Source organism: Coenobita brevimanus, chromosome 3 (genome assembly GCF_032717465.1).
Source record: "Coenobita brevimanus isolate Jiangsu-jjx chromosome 3, ASM3271746v2, whole genome shotgun sequence".
Lineage (NCBI taxonomy): Eukaryota > Metazoa > Arthropoda > Malacostraca > Decapoda > Coenobitidae > Coenobita > Coenobita brevimanus.
This window is the reverse complement of record NC_136956.1, coordinates 22194553-22212913: the sequence shown is the minus strand read 5'-3', so window position 1 is coordinate 22212913 and position 18361 is coordinate 22194553. Positions and strand designations below refer to the sequence as shown.

General features: G+C 42.7%; 1 protein-coding gene across 1 annotated transcript in view; it reads right to left on the bottom strand.

The window, feature by feature from the left end:
• The window catches only part of LOC145393495 (adhesion molecule nephrin-like), a 78809-nt gene that overhangs the window by 40326 nt on the left and 20122 nt on the right, over nt 1–18361 (bottom strand). Inside the window, exons 2-3 of the mRNA XM_080267624.1 lie at nt 3334–3466; nt 1771–1943 (exon numbers count right to left, since the gene is read on the bottom strand). Coding sequence (XP_080123750.1) covers nt 1771–1943; nt 3334–3466 — 306 coding nt within the window. The remainder of the gene's footprint in view (nt 1–1770; nt 1944–3333; nt 3467–18361) is intronic.

Below are 18361 nucleotides of genomic sequence, written 5' to 3'. Positions count from 1 at the left end.
ATGGCGGATCTCTACGCTGCTCGATCTCTAGCACCCGTTGTATTCAGTCATTTATCCCTGATGTTACACTGGATGACCTCGTCCCAAGTCTAGTTCGGTCTGCCGCTCGCAACTCAACTTTCAGTGTTATACCTCACACCCTCCGCACCCAGTTGTCAATCATCCTCCCTCCTTTCCACATGCCCGAACCACCTTTGTATATCCCTTCTCAGCAAATGACTATTACAGTACATTCAAGTGCCATTCTCCCTCATAACTCTTCACTCGCAGTCCTAATGCCCCCCCCCCCGTCTGTCTTTCGAGTTTGCACTACACATCCATCGATCATGCTCACCTCTATACGTTTGACCCTACGAAGATCCTACTCCTTTACTGCCCAGGTCACACCACTGTACAGCATTACACTCTTAACTCTTAACACCTTCAACTTTTCCTCACTACTCCTTACCCTTACTACCAAGCTAGCTCCATCCCCATCTCCAGCACATGTCGTGTCCCCTAAACAACATAGCTCCTCCACACACTCAAGGGATTCTCCGGAAAGCTTAATCCTTTCCCACCTCCTTCCTTCTATATGCCCTCCTTTACATACCGTATTCTTAAAATCATTATTATTTCGCAGCCCACCTTTAATACCACTACATCTCTAATGCACCCACTTATCACAAACACTGCACAAAGTGAAGTTACTTCCCAAACCCCTGCTTTAAACTATGCCTGGCCACACTCCCTCTGCTTTGACAGTATCTCCACCTGCCCTAGACGTCATCATTTTGTTTTATCCACGTTTAATCTCAAAACTGTCGTGCCTCATTCCATCTCATCACTTCCTAAATCTTTCCTTTTCTACTCGCATTTTTTGTGTCAGAAAGTGGGCCATATCCAAGGAGCCTAGCGGATTTTCCCATGCCTATTTCTTAGTATTCACAAAGATATTCACTTATGTTCCGCAATTCTAGTAACTACATGCTTTTGCCTCCGTAACGTAAGGGAAGATAAATTAAAGTGTATTACGCTAAATGAAACGTTGAGGAAGAAGGGTTATCATGTCCCTATGTCACCTAGAATACTGTACCATACGTCCCATTCCGACCTGCCTGTGTTGAGGACCTTAGCACTCCCAACCACATAGCATGGTCTCACTACAGCCTTAGCACCAACACCCACCTGTGCCTAAGTCCAACCTTTGTGAGTCGTAAGTGTCTTTGGAGAAATCTCTACACCTCTTCTTTTGCTACTTATTCTTCACATGACGCATCAGTATCCTCTTGAATGATACCGATGAAAACCGTGTTAGTACTAAAGCAATATAAATAACATACAATAGAATGTTAGTTTATACTCTGCAAAATAAATCACTAAGAAGATGCGACAAAGTTTCCTGTGCTACCTAAAACACGCCCCAATATTTTCCAGATCCAGTACCAACCTAGGCAAGTCGTTTAAGCTGGAGTATTGGCCTAGTAGTCGGTGGTGTCTCTCGGTCATATTCTGTCTACCTTTCCCAAACACCTACATGTATTTCTTGCTCAGACAGACGAGCCACATATTGTCTGTCTCTAACCCAGCATCTGCCTGTAGACCACTGCCAATGCTCCTGTCTGTCTTCCTTCACCCCAAAACTCATGCATAAACAAAACCTGTGCCTATTATTTCATTGCACAAACACCCCCCTGTGCATGAACAATCCTGTGCATATTATTCCAAGTACAAACACCCACCTGTGCATTATTAAACCTGTGCTTATCATTCACCTGCGCCAACACTTACCTATGCGGAAGTCGACCCTGCAGGTGTAATTGGCCTGGTCGGTGATGAGGACAGGCTTGATGTGCAGGGCAGGCACCTGGCCGGGACGGAAGGTGGCGCGCCCCTCCAGCACGGGGCTCTTGATGGTGTGCCGGTCTTCAGGAGCTTTGAGTCTCCCGGGGCGGTTATCATAGCTACAGTATAAGCAAAGAAGAAAAGAAGGGTTAGGTTAGTGCCCCGGTTCTGTAGCGTCAAACCTCAATACCTTATCTTGCCTCTTGATGTATCTGTCCTCGGGTGCCTTTAGTTTCCAGGACCGGTTGTCGTAGCTGTAAGGAAAACGGCAGAGGCAACTAACTCTTAATTATGGGTGAATTTATCGTCAGGGGCCTATAGGAGCCTCCCAGACAGGGAACTCATGGGTCTAGTTGCTCATTATAGTGGACGGTCCTGAGGCTGCTTCGGTCTCCCTGGCTGGTTGTCATAGCTATAAAGGGGACAACAGGCAACTCAGAGCATCGCCATGGATCTTAGGAATCTCCCAGGCCGGCTGCTGTAGACGTAATGATAAACACAGGAGAAACTAAAAACATTGCCCCTTTGTTGTTCGCCAGGCCTGTACGAGTCCCCAAGGCCTGTAACTACGACTGTTGATGGTGTGCGGATCCTCTGGTGTTTTTAGTCTGCTGAGCCGGTTGATAGCCCCACCAGTGAAAGTAAATACAAGTTATGAAGTCGCTGTGTTTGTTTGTTTATCTGAGTTCAAGGTATCTTTAAATTGTGGTCAGATTTCAGTGAAGTTTGGAGGATCGGTGGGGCAGTGGGTCAAGGAAGAGTTTATGGGATTTTGAGCTGGATCCCGACCTGCGTGAAGGAGTGAATCATAAATTTCTTTGGCGTCGCCCCACACCCTCACCTGTGTGGGGAAGTGGGGGTGGCCGTCACATAATTATTGGCGTTTTTATATCTGATCCACACACTCCGATATATACAGTGTGCGTGGCAGTGAATTTAAGGCCTTCCCGTCATTACACATGTCATCTAACCTGTCGATAATATATATACATATCAATTATCGCGACCGGGAGACCTTAAGTTCACTCCCGTCCCCACTGCACGAGGTCTGGACGTGTGGATCTGATGAAAAAAACCTCATAACCCGTGACGGCCATACATTTAAGCCTGCAGTGGAGAGGTGGGTTCGAGCTCCACAGAGATGAGAGTGCTTTTCGGTACGATGATATCACAACCTACCTAAAAGAAAAGTAAAATAATATATATATATTAACAGGTATATGGACCAAGGTTAGATAAAAATGATATGGAGTAGAAACTGCACTATGAATGGAAAAAAGCTTGTTGCGGTTGTGGTGGTTATGGTGCTTGTGGTGGTGGTGGTGGTGTGGCCTCCTGGATGTGAAATAGGTGGACTGCTAGAAATTGGCCACATTAGCCGAGCGCTCCCGGAAATGCAGTGCTGAAGGTATGTTGAGGGAGGGTCTGCGTTGAGTGTGATGTGCATGGGGTCAGTGTTGCGGTGTGAGGTTGAGAAAGAGAGAGAGAGAGAGAGAGAGAGAGACGCACCTGTAGAATGGCTCTTTGTGTCCATTCCTGTACCACAAAATGACGTAAACTCGATCAGAAGCGTCGAAGCTGCCCACCTCACACGCCAGTACCGCCTCCCTCCCTGCCACCGCCTCCACACGCCGCCACACACCTAGGAAACAGGGTATTAATCTCTCTCTCTCTCTCTCTCAGACTTTTAACTCATATAGTAAATTTTGCCTGTCATCCAGTGCTATTATTATTATGATGGTGATGATGATGATGATGATTATTACTATTATTATTATCATTATTAATATTAGTGTTGTTTATGTTGTTGTTGTTGTTGTTGTTGTTGCTGCTCCTGCTGCTGCGGTTGCTGTTTTATTATTATTGTTGTATTAGTAGCAGTAGTAGTGGCATTAGTAGTAGTAGTAGCAGTAGTCGCAGGAGTAGTAGTAGTAGTACCATCATCATCTTCATCATTACCATCATCATCATTATCATCATCATTATAATGCGATCAGATCGGTAAAATGATATCTTTATATGATCTAGTTACTTTCCTAAGGCCTTGAAATGCTTTATAATACTAGGTAATGCATGTATGATTCAGTACATTAACATACCTAACACACCTTTTTCTTATTTACCAAACTTATACGAGTATAAGGTACCTGACTTATATACCTAACTTTCACACCCAGCTTGTATACCTAACTTATATGCCTAACTTATACACCCAACTTATATACCTAACTTATACACCTTGCTTATACACCTAACTTATATAGCTAACTTATATACATTGGTACCCAAAATGAATGCAGCGCGTAAAAGTGTGTGTCATTTATACAACTGATAAGAGATTTGTTTTATTTTTGCATTCACGTTAAGCTGAGGTGATAACAAAACAGTCCTGAAAGTTTAGGTTCTGCAGTTCAAACGGTCTGTTTTTTATGACCTTTCTAATATATGTTCCAATTGAGCACATCCACGTCGCAGGCACTCCTGAATGCGGCACACAGTTTCTTCTCTCAGGCCAAGTCAGCAGCAAAAACAATATTTTCAGTAACATAGCACCACCAGAGGAGTTCTCCAGCGTCCACTGCATTAAACAAGCTGCACAGCATGGATGGCCACCTCAAAGCATGACACCACTGGACCTTTTTGGTTCAAAGACGAAGAACAGTCTGTCCCGGTGAACACAGAACGTTATCTTGAGGTCATGAGGAAATTCTGGACGACACTAGGAAGACATAGGGGCATCACTGGTGGGGAGCAATGGTTCCAACAGGATGGGGCGACCCCACACACTTCACACCAAACGTTGGTGTGGCTGCGACAACGATTCGGGGATCAACTGATCAGTAGGTGTGACCCTGAGTGGGCCCCACACTCACCCAACCTCAGGCCCCCAGATTTTTATATTTGGGGTTATCTGAAGGATCATGTTTATGAAAACCACCTGCAGACAATCAGAGACCTGAAAACAGAAATCACGCCAACATCAGAGCCATCCCAAGGGAGGAGTGTGTCCGCGTAATTGATCATGTAGCATTCAGGAGTGCCTGCGACGTGGAGGTGGTCATTTGGAACACATTTTGGAAAGATCATAAAAAGACAGACCATTTGAACTGCAGAACCCAAACCTTCAGGACTGTTTTGTTATCAACTCAGCTTAACATGAATGCAAAAGCAAAGCAAATCTTTCATCAGCTGTATAAATGACACACACTTTTATGGGTTGCATTCTTTTTGCGTCACCCTGTACTTAATATACCCAACTTTTATACTATCATTCTGTACACTGGTATACCTAACAAACTTTTCTTTTTATATACCTAACTTTGAGTATACTGAGAGGGGGGAGAGTCTTGCTTAACTATGCTCTATGCATTGTAATGAGTTAGGTGTGTTTTTACAAGGACTGAAGAAGGGAAGTTTCCAAGCTCTTCTTTCCTTGTACTTAAAGGAGGAGGAGGAGGAGGAAGAGGAGAAGAAGATGATGATGAAGAAGAAGAAGAGGAGGAGGAGAAGATGATGATGATGATGATGATAAGGATGATAATGTTAATGATGATGATGAAGAGAGAAAAAAAAAGATGAAGAAGGAGAAGGAATTGGAGGAGGAGGAGAAGGAATTGGAGGAGGAGAAGGAGGGGAAGGAGAAAGATGAGGATAAGGAGGAAGAAGAGAGGAGGAGGAGGAGAGGAAAAGAAGAAGAAAAAGAAGAAGAGAGACAGACAGACAGACAGAGAGAAAGTAAAAAGAAAGATAGAAAAAATCATAGAAATATCTCCTCATAATTAGATTCCCTTTTATCAGAAACAATAAGAGACGTGGAAAGTGTGTCTCTGTACTTGTCTTTACTGGGAAGAAAAAGACAAATAGACTGCATTAGGACAGGGAGTTATTCTGAAGCCTGTTCCTAAGACCTTTTTTATGGAGGATTGACAAGAGAAGGAGAGATCAGCGTCTCCGTATGTGTCATGTTTTTTCCTTAAAGACAATACTTAGTTCCGTCTTCTCCCTAACACCGTTTTCATAGCGACTTATTTTTGGATGTGGCTGGTTAATGTACACTGTACGTTATTTATGCAGAGTATGGCGATGTTGGAAGGATTTATATATCAAAGAAGAGGACAGTAAGGTGTAATAAGCAAAATAAATCACTTAGGAAAACGTGTTAGGCGGCTTCCTATTACCTCTTTCATAGCGACTTAATATTGAATATGGCTGGTTAATATACTGTTCTACGTTATTTATGCAGAGTATGGCGATATTGGAAGGATTTATATAACACAGAAGAAGACAGTAAGGTGTAATAAGCAAACTAAGTCGCTTAGGAAAACGTGTTAGGCAGCTTCCTATTACCTCTTTCATAGCGACTTATTTTTGGATATGGCTGGTTAATATACATTGTACGTTATTTATGCAGAGTATGGCGATATTAGAAGGATTTATATAACACAAAAGAGGACATTAAGGTGTAATAACCAAAATAAGTCGCGTAGGAAAAGGTGTTAGGCAGGGAGGGAAATTATAGTGGTTTATATCTTTTTCTTTTCCTCCAGGATTTACAAGGAACCAAGAATGCATAATTATTTACACGTATTTCTGGTTAATCCTATTAAAAAAAATCTAGGTTACTGAATCTCTCTCTCTCTCTCTCTCTGCCTGAAATTCTCACCCCTAGTCCGTATTCTCGTCGGTGAAGGAAGCTCCCTAACACCTCTTCCTTAGCGATTTATTTTTTTAATGTTATGATGATTATGGTGGCATTTGACTGATTTAAAAGACACCGAAGAGGACAGTATGGAGTAATAAGCAAAGTAAATCGCTTAGGAACAGGTCTTAGGGAGCTTCCGGACGAGAATATGAGGAAAGGTGTTTGTCAGAATATCAGGTGTGGAGGAGATGGAAGATGCTCAGGGGCCGTAATGAAAATAATCGTAATGATAATAATAATAATAATAATAATAATAATAATAATAATAAAACAGAATCAGGAATATAAGTCAGACCAAAAGAATTCCAACCCCCTAATTTTACCTCATCTGGTTATCTTCACATGACACCACTTTGGAACTAATTTTTCTGGGAGTACTCTTGTGTGGATACGTAGCTCCTGGATTTCACTAACTCATTTTTGGGCCAAGCTTCATACCGGTACTTTTCTGTGTGTGTGGGGAGGAGGGGGAGGGGGGTCACGTAGCATCAGGAATTAAGTGACTCATTTTAGGCCAAACTTCATGCTCTTTTCGTGTATAGGGGGAAAGCGGGTGTTTATTTTTGCTGCCGTGTGACCCGCATCTCATCTGAAGCACAAACTCTATCAACTACAGCTTAACCCCCTCATGTCCAATCCACCATCCTCTCTTCGGGGGATAGGAAGAAGGGATGTTTGTGTAGCAGGGCAGTTGACTCGCCCAGTTATATCATGTCACCACTTGAAGGCATCCCTCCAGAAATTGTAAGTCATAAGAGAGGGATATGCATGTACATCTGGCAACATATGAACCTGGTACAGCATCAGTGTGTAGCAGAGATCGAGCATTTTCTGCACTTGGCAACGCTGACATAATCACGTGTTTGTTGGTGGCACTGACATGAAGGAAAGGAGGTGTCATAATACTAGCCGATATGGAATGGAGGGATTGGAGGGGTATATGAGAGAGAGGGGTGTATGAGCTGGAGGGAGGGCAGCAAAATGGCAGGGGCAGGGAGACATGGAGGCGATTTGTTTGTGGCCACCCCTTACGGGATTACGGGTGTCAAATATTAGCCGAAATGAAGTGGAAGGAGGGATTGGAGGGGTTTATGTGAGAGAGGGGTGTGTGAGCTGGAGGGAGGACAGCGAAATGGCAAGGGCAGGGAGACATGGAGGCGATTTCTTTGTGGCCACCCCTTACGGGATTACGGGTGTCAAATATTAGCCGAAATGAAGTGGAGGGATGGAGTGGAGAGGTATACGTGAGAGAGGAGGGGGATGAGCTGGGGAGAGGGCGGTGAGACATGGGGGCGATTTGTTTGTGGTCACCCCTTACGGATTACGGCGGTGACTTCAGCTAGACCTCCACCTCACATAGACACTGTACCAGGCTCACGTGCTGCCAACTGTATACGTGTAGAGAAAAATATCATGCACTTGTTTAGCCAAAGAATATGAAACACGTACAGGATCTTTTGAAAACTTGCATAGATTGTATCACTGGATTCAAAAGCCATCGATCACTTTCTCACTGTGTAGTGTCTTGAAATGTATCGATGTTTATGTGCACAACTGTATGGATGGATGAATGAATGAATAAATATGTATGTATGTATGTAGCTATGTATGTATCGATTTTTATGTGCACAACTGGATGGATGGATGAATGGATGAATTTATGGAATGTATGTATGAATGAAAGAATGAATATGTGTGTATGTATAGTATGTATGTATGAATTGATGGATATGTATGTATGGATAAATGCATAAATGAGTGTATGTAGATATATGTATGCATGTATGTATGTATGTATGTGTGTAAAGACCTGTCACTGCTAGGGTGGGGAGGTAATTCAAATGTTGGCTGATAGATGTAGTTTCCAATCCAATTTCCTTACCAATTTCCATCAGTAAATACCAAGTAGTTTAGGAGTAGTTACAATACAGAGTGATAGGTATTTTAGATGGCACTGTACTCGTCGTAACACATTTTTCATAGTGACTTATGTACCCCATTATGAAGACGAATGCGTGTATGTTCGTATTTAAGCATTGACATACTTTGCCCATGTACCGTAATAGTTTCAAATAGGAGTATGCAAAATAGGCACAATAATGATAATAATAATAATAAAAATAATAATAATAATAATAATAATAGTAATAATAATAATAATAATAATAATAATAATAGCCAGAAGGAGCATTATAGAGGACAACAGCGCTCCCACCAACTGGACAGAGGGTCGAAACATCTACTCTCTTCTGTGACCCTTATCTTCGACATATTTCTTTCAAAACCGAATCTGTTCACTCTTGCCTAATCCTTAACCCTTCCACCAACATTGGCTCAGCTCAGATTAAAATTGTTGACCTGACACGGCCCGGTAATCGTTAGGTATATTCCCGTGACCCTGACCTTTTAGTCACGCCCAAATGTGACCCTGTTTCCCATTCTTTTAACCCGGACACTTTCACAAAAAACTTTTCTACACTGGATGCAAAAGTGTTTAAGTTGACCCCATCGTGTGACCAACTTTGACCTATTCTTAAAAAAAAAAAATAATAAAAAAAACTCTTGGATGATCCTTAATCCTTCCACCGTTTGGCTCAAATCAGATAAAAAATGTGTGAGTTGAGCTTGAGCTGTGACTTTGGCTTTTGACGTTTTCCTTTGACCATGACCTTTGTTGATTGCTTTCAGAATCCAATCTTTTCTTCTTGCCTTACCATCAACCATTCCTCATTTTGGTAACAATCGAATGAAAATATTAGATTGACCTTTCTCATCGACCTTGACCTTTATCCTGTTGCTCTTAAAAACGAGAATTTCATATCTATCTATCTATCTATTGCCAGACGCCTTAATCCCGTAAAGGGTGGCCTAAAACAAATCGCCTCCATGTCGCCCTGTCTCCTGCCATTTCACTGCCCTGCTCCCAGCTCACATCCCCCTCTCTCATATACCTCTCCACTCCATCCCTCCATCTCATCCTTGGCCTCCCCTTCCCTCTCCCCTCCCCTTCACCTCACTCACATACACTCTCCTCCTCAGTCTCTCACTCCGTCCTCTCCACATGCATGAAAACTGTCTGGGTTATTTTTTAAAACCCAAACACATATAGAATTTTACCCTGCCCTGTGATCATGATATCTGATTGTTCTAAAAGGATCAATAACTTAATCCTTGTCTGATCAACAATTTTTCACCCAAGCTTTGTTACAAATGGGGAAAAACTGCTTAAGCTGATTTTGCTAGGTTAAAGTTTGATCTAGCTCTATGACTTTGGCCCTTGACTTATTGTTCTATTAAAAAAAAAAAAAAAAAAAAACTTCGATGGCTGTCTCGTCCTTCAGCACACACACACACACACACACACACACACACACCAATCTAATCATCCGCTCTCGACTCGCTACCGTGGGTGTAACAGTAATAATAATAATAATAATAATGATGATGATGATGGCGATGGTGAGTCACAAATTTCATCCTTGGCCAACCTTAAACCCTTCCACCAAGTTTGGCTCAAAACGAAAATTCTTAAAGTTCATGGCTCATAGATTTAACCTTGTAATGTGACCTTTACCACTGATCGACCTTTCTCAAACCTGAATTATTTATCCTCTCCTGACCTTTAACCTTTCCACCAAGTTTGGCCAACACTCCCTAATACCCATTCCTAAGCAATGTATTTGGTTTATTACTCCTTACTCTCCTCTTCTGTCATTTTAATACCTCTAATGCCATCATACTCAGCATAAATACCATACAAATTGATATTAACTAGCCGTATCCAAAAATAAATCGCAAAGGAAAACGTGTTAGGGAACTTAATACGGGCCTAGGTGCTATTGGAATCTCATGCTCAGTGATTATTAAGTATTTTATAGCATTTTACCTTTATGTTACTAGGACAAACGGTCGATATTAGAACTAAATAAATACAGGGTGAGGAAATATTAGGGTGTAACATTCCTCATAAATCGCTAAAGAAAAGTTGTTTGTGGCACTTAGATCACAGCCGCATGGTTCAGGTGTTGTTGTTGTTGTTGTTGTAGGTTCATCTGAAATGTGAACCCCGTGGACTGCAGGCTCGAGTTCCCCATCTCCTACAGTCAACCATTCTCCTTTCGGGGGATAAGAGAAGTATCTGAGGGACGCTTCGAAAAACAGGCACTTGCGTCACCCAGTTATATCAGTGTCACCGCATGAAGTCCCTCTCCAGCACCACGGCTCACGGATCCAAAGCCTATTATGACTCTGATATCTGATCCAATGCTTATGTGACTCTGAAAGCTGATCCGTTCGTCTGCCTAGTTTAGGAAGTTACCCATGGAGATTGGCCCGCTCAATTACCTACTCCCATGCCGGGGACGCTGATTTACCTGTTAATTACTCAGCCCCGCCAACTCGTCCGTGAAATGAAAGGTGCGCCTAACCTTACTCGGGGCATTAGCAATCTACATGTTTGACGTTTGGGCCAGAGAAGACAGTTTTTATAATTCGACAGGTCAGGGTAACGCATTATTGTACAGAGTCCGTAACTCCCTCACTGACGAGCAGGTAGATATAATTTATAAGAGTCATGTGCGCTCTCAGCTTGAATATTGCTCACCCTTGAGGAATGGATGTGGAGAGGTTGTATTAAAACAACTGGACAAAATTCAGAACAAAGCTGTTGGAATTATTATTAACCCTGCTATTATAAATAAATTACCTTTCCTACAAGTAAGAAGGAATGTTGCCTCCCTTGCATTATTTAACAGATACTTATATGGCAGATGCTCAGACAAAGTTGCATCCATTGTGCCACCTTTCCATGCCTTCCCTCGTCCTACACGGGCATCTGGTAGCGCTCATGACTGGACTGTCACACAGCCATATTGCAGAACTTCAGCCTATCAGAATTCTTTCATTCCCCGAACTGCATCTCTCTGAAACACTCTTCCACGGAGTTGCTTCCCGCCAAACTTCAACCTACAGCTGTTCAAGTCCAACTGTTACAGATATTTTATGAATGGAGGACGACAGTAATCTGGTGTATGGATTATTTTTTTAAATTCATTTGTTTTTCCTTCCTCTGTCGTGTTATTTAAAAGAAAGAATATATGTAGATTTGTAGATGCTCCATTGCCACTCGTCGAAATGTTGGGTGGGAGACGCAGGATAAAGCTTGAATTATTTTGTTTTCTCTCTAACGCAGCCCGAAACGTTAGAAAAAAAAAAAAAAGGAATATAGCTCTAACCTTTGTCTCTCTTCCACCCAACATTTCCGTAACGCATTATTTCGTGGGAGATTGTATATTAACACTGACGGGCATTATCAAGTTATTATCATCATTGTTTGAGCTTGTTTTTCCTCCTAGGAATTGTGTTTGTGTGTGTGTGTTTATATAGTTGATCCTAGCACACACACACACAAGACACAGAATTATCAACAGCATTTGCAGTAAATTGGGCTACACACTGAGTCACCTAACCATTCAGTCGACGGAATCCAAACTGCACCTGACAGGCCTATCCACCTACACACACGTTTGGGTATAGGTAAATAAGATATGAAAGATGGAAATAAGGGGGAAAAATCGGTTCTCCATAGTATGAAGTAGCTAAATAGGCGAAAAAATCAGTTGTTCATTGTATACTGCTTCACAGTTAGCGAAAAAATTATTGTTTGAATTGTCTCCCTCTGTCTGTATTTCCTGCTGCCTATGATCTCCAGTCTTTCAAACGCAGTGTGTCCAGGCATCTCGAAATGATCGGATCTTGAATTTGGCTCTCTTGTATTTTGTTTTTCTCTTGGAAGGAACAGTATTGCGGGCTCGTGGCCTTAGGTTCCTTCTTCCTAACAAAAAGCAATGTCTAAAGAACCCCCAAAAGAAAATCCGTCCTCGACAGTATACAGTTGTTAAATAAGTGAAAAAAAAAAATCAGTTCTTGATAGTATACAGTGGCTATAACGAAGTATACCGTGAAATCCAGGAGTTTACCATCTGTAACCCTCCAATTAGAGTCAGGGAATTACACGTGTCTCCGTATTTATAAACATACTTGAGCTTAGACATTGTAATATTGTTTCTTGATGCTTTTGCCTTCATTCATACAATCGCCTGAGGAGGAAGGGCCAGGGAGCGTCCTTACCCGGTGGGAATATGGACTCCAGACTTCCAGGATCTACTTCCAGCTGAATAATATCGTCTGGAATTAGCTAGAAGAGAATACTAGGCTTTTCCTCACAATTGGGGTGTTAAAGGTATGAATATACTTAGCGACTTCACCTGAGCTACTTCTTCTTAGCTTAACCTGAAGAGAAGAGCTGTCGCGATCATTTATGGAGTATTCTCATGCGGTTAGGAAGCTTACTAACACCTCTTCCTGACCGGTTTATTTCAGAAATTGCTACGTTATTATATTCTTGTGTGTTATTCATGCAATGGATGGCGATATTAAAAAGATTTATGAAGCAAAATGAGGATATTGATGGGTAGTTTGGAAAATTATTCGCTAAGGAAGAGGTGTTACGGTACTGTATTCATGTGTGTTATTCATGTACCTATGTCAATATTAAGGATATATAAGAAGCAAGAGATGGAGAGTGAGAGACTGACAAGGAGAGTGTATGTCAGTGAGGTGGAGGGGGGTGAGAGGGAGGGGAAGGCCAAGGATGGGATGGAGGGATGGAGTGGAGAGGTATATGAGAGAGGGAGGTGTGAGCTAGGAGCAGGGCAATGAAATGGCGGGGGACATTTGACATGGATGCGATTTGTTTGTGGCCACCCCTTACGGGATTATGGCGTCTGGCAATAGATTGATAGATAGAAGAAGCAAGAGTATATTAATAGGAAGTCTGGAAAACAAATCACTAAGGAGGAGGTGCTAGGGACCCTACAGGAATATGGGCCTTGGATTAATGGTACCTCAGCAGAATAAATCACCTCTGGAATTACCTCAAGGAGAATATAAGAGAGAATATGACTGAGATATTTTACCATTTATCATCAAATATTTCTCTGTCTGTATCTATCTATCGCCAGACTCCTTAATCCCGTAAGAGGAGGCCACAAACAAATCGCCTCCATGTCACCTGTCCCCCGCCATTTCATTGCCATGCTTCCAGCTCACACACCCCTCTCTAATATACCTCTCCACTCCATCCCTCCATCTCATCCTTGGCCTCCCCCCCCTCTCCCCCCCTCCACCTCTCTCACATACACTCCTCGTCAGTCTCTCACTCTCCCTTTTTTTCGTGTGGATTTATTCTTCTTGTCTGCACGCGAATTCACCTACTTGAGATTCCAGACAGCCAAATAATCTTCTGCAATCCAGGAGGCCATTACTACGCTGGGTGGTAACCATATCAGTAAGTGGTGCGTCATAATTTAGTGAGCTAAGGTGTTCCAACCGAATAGGGTTCCTAAGTTTTTACATGCAAGAAGTGGTTGGGGTTTGTTGCTTCTATAATGCCACCCAGGGGAGGGGGAGGCTGGTCATTCTCCCCTAAAATGTCAGGAATGAGTAGCCTAGAAGCAGGCCCCTATGCTCCTCATGGGACAAAGAGAGAGAGAGAGAGAGAGAGAGAGAGAGAGAGAGAGAGAGAGAGAGAGAGAGAGAGAGAGAGAGAGGTAATATCCAGGATCTTCATCATATTATCTTACGTAAAATAAACTCGTCTTTACGTACCCAGAATAAAATAGAAAGTACGGGATCGAACCCACGTCCATCTCACAGCTGCACAGGAGGCTTCGAAACACCTCTCCCTTAGCGATTTATTTTGCTTATTACACCTAAACATTTTTTTGCGTATTATATCGCTTTAATGTAAGATGATTGGTGGAGGCACTCACCATCCACTCACTCGATGCAGTGCAGCTCTCGGGTGCCTGCCCTTTTCTCTCTTCCATCCTCCTTTCCATTCTTCCGCTTCTGTCTTTCTTTTCTTCATTCTTTCCTCTCCCTTCTGCCTGTGGGTGAATCTACACTGAGTGACAAGCCAAATGGTTTCCTGTACACCAGGAAACCATTTACTACGCTGGGTGGTAACCATATAACCAAATTATGGCGCCTGGTGGTTTTAGTGGGTAATTAAGGCGCCCTAATTGGATTGAGCCGGTGCAGGTTTATATCCAAGGGGTGGTTGGGGTTTGTTGCTCATGTAATGCCACTCAGGGATGAGTGAGGCTGGTCACTCATCTCAAATGTCAGGACCAACTTGCCTAGCCCCGGGCTCCTACGCTTCTCATGGGGCAACACTGGATTAGATGATGGACGGATGGATGGTATATAGATATGCATAACAATCGTGAAGAAATTTTATAAGTACCCACAGTCACCTATAGGATGATGGTGGGTTGAGAATCATTATAAATACGGAACACAAGCTACACCCAGTCGTCTCGTACACAGAGTTACACCTTCACTTGTTGGTGCCAAACTGTGGCGCCCAGTAATGTATCTGAGAGAGAGAGAGGAGAGAGAGAGAGAGAGAGAGGGGTTTGCAAGGACTGAGGTGTTTGTGTATTTCTGTGTGTATGTGAGAGAGAAGTTTGTGGGGTCTGAGGTGTTTGCGTGTGTGTTTGTGTATGAGAGAGAGAGAGAGGAAAGTTTGCGAGGATTGAGGTGTTTGTTTGTGTGTTTCTGGGTGTATGTGAGAGAAGTGTTTGCTTGTGTGTTTGCTTGCGTGTGTGTGTGTGTGTGTGTGTGTGTGTGTGTGTGTGTGAGAGAGAGAGAGAGAGAGAGGATAAAAAAATTTGATACTGAGGTGTGTGTGTCTGTTGTACGTGTGTGTGTGTGTGTGTGTGTGTGTGTGTGTGTGTGTGTGTGTGTGTGTGTTTATGTGAAGAAGAAGGAACCAAAGGCCATGAGCCCGCAAAACTGTTCCTTCCAAGAGAAAAACAAAATACAAGAGAGAGTGTGTACTTGCGTGTGTGCGTCCTTGTGTGTGAGGAGTTGTTCGTGACTGTACATATCCATCACTGTCACCCAGTACTTCCGGTCCTTTGACACTGATCGGCCTGGCATTAACGTACAGAGGTCAAGTACACGAAAATAGTTGCATGGGTATCCTCTCAAATTACCCTGTCAGTCCAATGGTGCATTTTGATTTATTCTGGGTATTAATATCACGGCTCCTGGCCTTTGGTTCCTTCTTCCTTGGATATAAAAAGTAAAACAGAATAAAAAAAAACATTCTATGAGTAAATTCGTCAGCTTAAGAGTATATGCATCTCTCTCAGTTTATAATATCTCCCCGAATCCAAATTACATCGCTCAGAGACAACCAAAATATATTACTCGATTTCAGTTTGTTGACGTATTGTTCAGTTCATTCTTACTAAGTCAGGAGTATTTTTAAAGGTGTTGGGAGACTTTGTAATCAGGTGTCGGTAGCAGTTCTCATCAACCCCGTCACAATCTAATAGTTTTCCTTAAGATTAGCAAACTAGGCTGCTAGTAACACATCTATGTATATAAAGGAGCAGCGTTGTTTGTTTGATTCTTTGTTTGTCCTTCAATCACGAGTTGAAATAGAAAGTTCCTGGATATCATATAATCCCTCTTCAAAAGCATAAGAGGTACATGGTCTTTCTGGAGTAGAAAGACTAAACTAGAACAAATAGGAGTAGAGTGTTCGCATTTTTGGCCCGGGCAACGCCGGATACCCCTGCTAGTATATAATAAAAAATACACCAGCGAACTGAGAGGCTGAGAAGAGAGGGCAGTGTAGTAAAAGAGTTATTTCGCTGATCTTTCTGGGTTCAGTGTGTGTCAGAGGTCCAGTAGTAGTAGAAGTAGTAGTAGTAGTAGTAGCAGTAGTAGTAGCAGTAGTAGTAGTAGTAGCAGTAGTAGTAGTAGTAGCAGTAGTAGTAGCAGTAGCAGTAGTAGTAGTACTGGTGAAGGTGGTGATCGTAGTAGTAGTAGTAGTAGCAGTTGCCTCAGATCAAACCCAAATCACTGTCAACTTTTTTCCATTGTCCCATAATTAGCCTCCCTCAAACTTCTTTCTTTCCGGTAAATTTCTACGTACGGCACAATGACAATCTGCTGTACGTTATTTAAAGAATTTATGTTGATACTGAAATGAAACATCTTGGTGTGTTGGGCTATTTTTCAGAATGTATGTGATTCCGAAGTATACAGACAAGTGCGTGAATGTATCGCACACATTAAGAGGTGAGATAGGTTCCACAATTCGACTTCAGTATACTCGTAAGGTGAAAACAGGTACAAGAAAATGCTAAGTTGTTTCATGCAGTACGGAAGGGTAAGAAAAAGGGGTTAGTGAATTCTCTGTTAGCACGAGAAAGTGACGAACAGATGTGCTTGACGTGGAGAAAAAAATCAAACTAGAATGCTGACATAAAGAGCACTCACTACCACACCACTCTAAAGCAGGATGTAATTAAGACCGTCAATCCAAGTACGTACTTGTCACATCAATTTTACCAACGTCAAACGATTTACGCAACTTCAGAAATCTCTCTCTCTCTCTCTAGATACTATGAAGGCTGCATCTAACCCCTCACTTCGAAAAATATCCCACACGCTGAATATAAACATCTGGTGATAGGAAGAGTGAAATATAGATGACGGTAACCAACACAGAGGGACGAGGCCTTCACAGTGCACAATCGCAAGCATAAATTGGTGGTACAAGGGATGAAAACAGAGGAGCATCGCACAGGACAGGTTGCATGATATCCGAAATAGGTACAACTACTCAGGATGTCTCAGAAAGGTGCATAGATTTTCATGTGAGTGTGCGCATTACAATACTCACAATCGTCATGAAAATAAGGCTTGTAATGCGAGCTAGGTAGGGCGAACCTAATTTTAAATCCATTGAAGTTTTGTGTGTGTGTGTTTGTGTGTGTGTGTGTGTGTGTGTGTGTGTGTGTGTAGATCATTCGCTGTATGCTTTCACTCTTGTATCCACTCGATCTAAAAACATCCGAATCTTTTGTCTTTATATTTTGAAGCAGTGGATGAATCCCCGAATGTCTATCTATTTATCTATTGCCAGACACCTTAATCCCATACGGGGTGGCCACAAACAAATCGCCTCCACGTCACCCTGTCCCCCGCCATTTCACTGCCCTGCTCGCAGTTCACGCCCCCCTCTCTCATATACCTCTCCACTCCATCCCTCCATCTCATCCTTGGCCTTTCCCTCTCCCCCTCCACCTCCACGTCACTCACATAACACTCTCCTCGTCAGTCTCTCACTCTCCATCCTCTCCACATGGCCAAACCACCTCAGTGTTTCTCCCATTATTTCAGTACAGCATACACAACACATTTTATATACCACAGGAAGTACACGATCCATTCAGAAATATTCAAGTACACGCCCACAGAAACGCCCACGGTCACGTCCACACGCCCATAGTAACGCCGCTCATCGTGTACCGGATCAATGGAGCGCACGTACACTCCCCTTCAATGTTCGTTCGCACAATGACCCCTTACTGAACGGCGGGTCACTGTCTAGGCAACGACGCAAACACACACAACCAAGGATGCATTGTGATACTCGCGCTATTGATGGTGGTTGTAGTAGTTGTAGTAGTAGTAGTGGTGGTGGTGGTGGTGATCGTGGTTGTGGTAGTAGTAGTAGTAGTAGTAGTAGTAGCAGTGTAGAAGTAGTAGTAGAACTGGTGAAGGTGGTGAGAGTAGTAGTAATAGCAGTGTTGTTGTTGTTAGCAGTAGTAATAGTAGTAGCAGTAGCAGTAGTAGTAGCAGCAGTAGTAGTAGTAGCAATAGTAGTGGTAGTAGTAGTAGTAGCAATAGCAGTAGTAGTAGTAGTAGTAGTTATTGTTTTTGTTATTGCTACTATAGTTCCTGGTATAC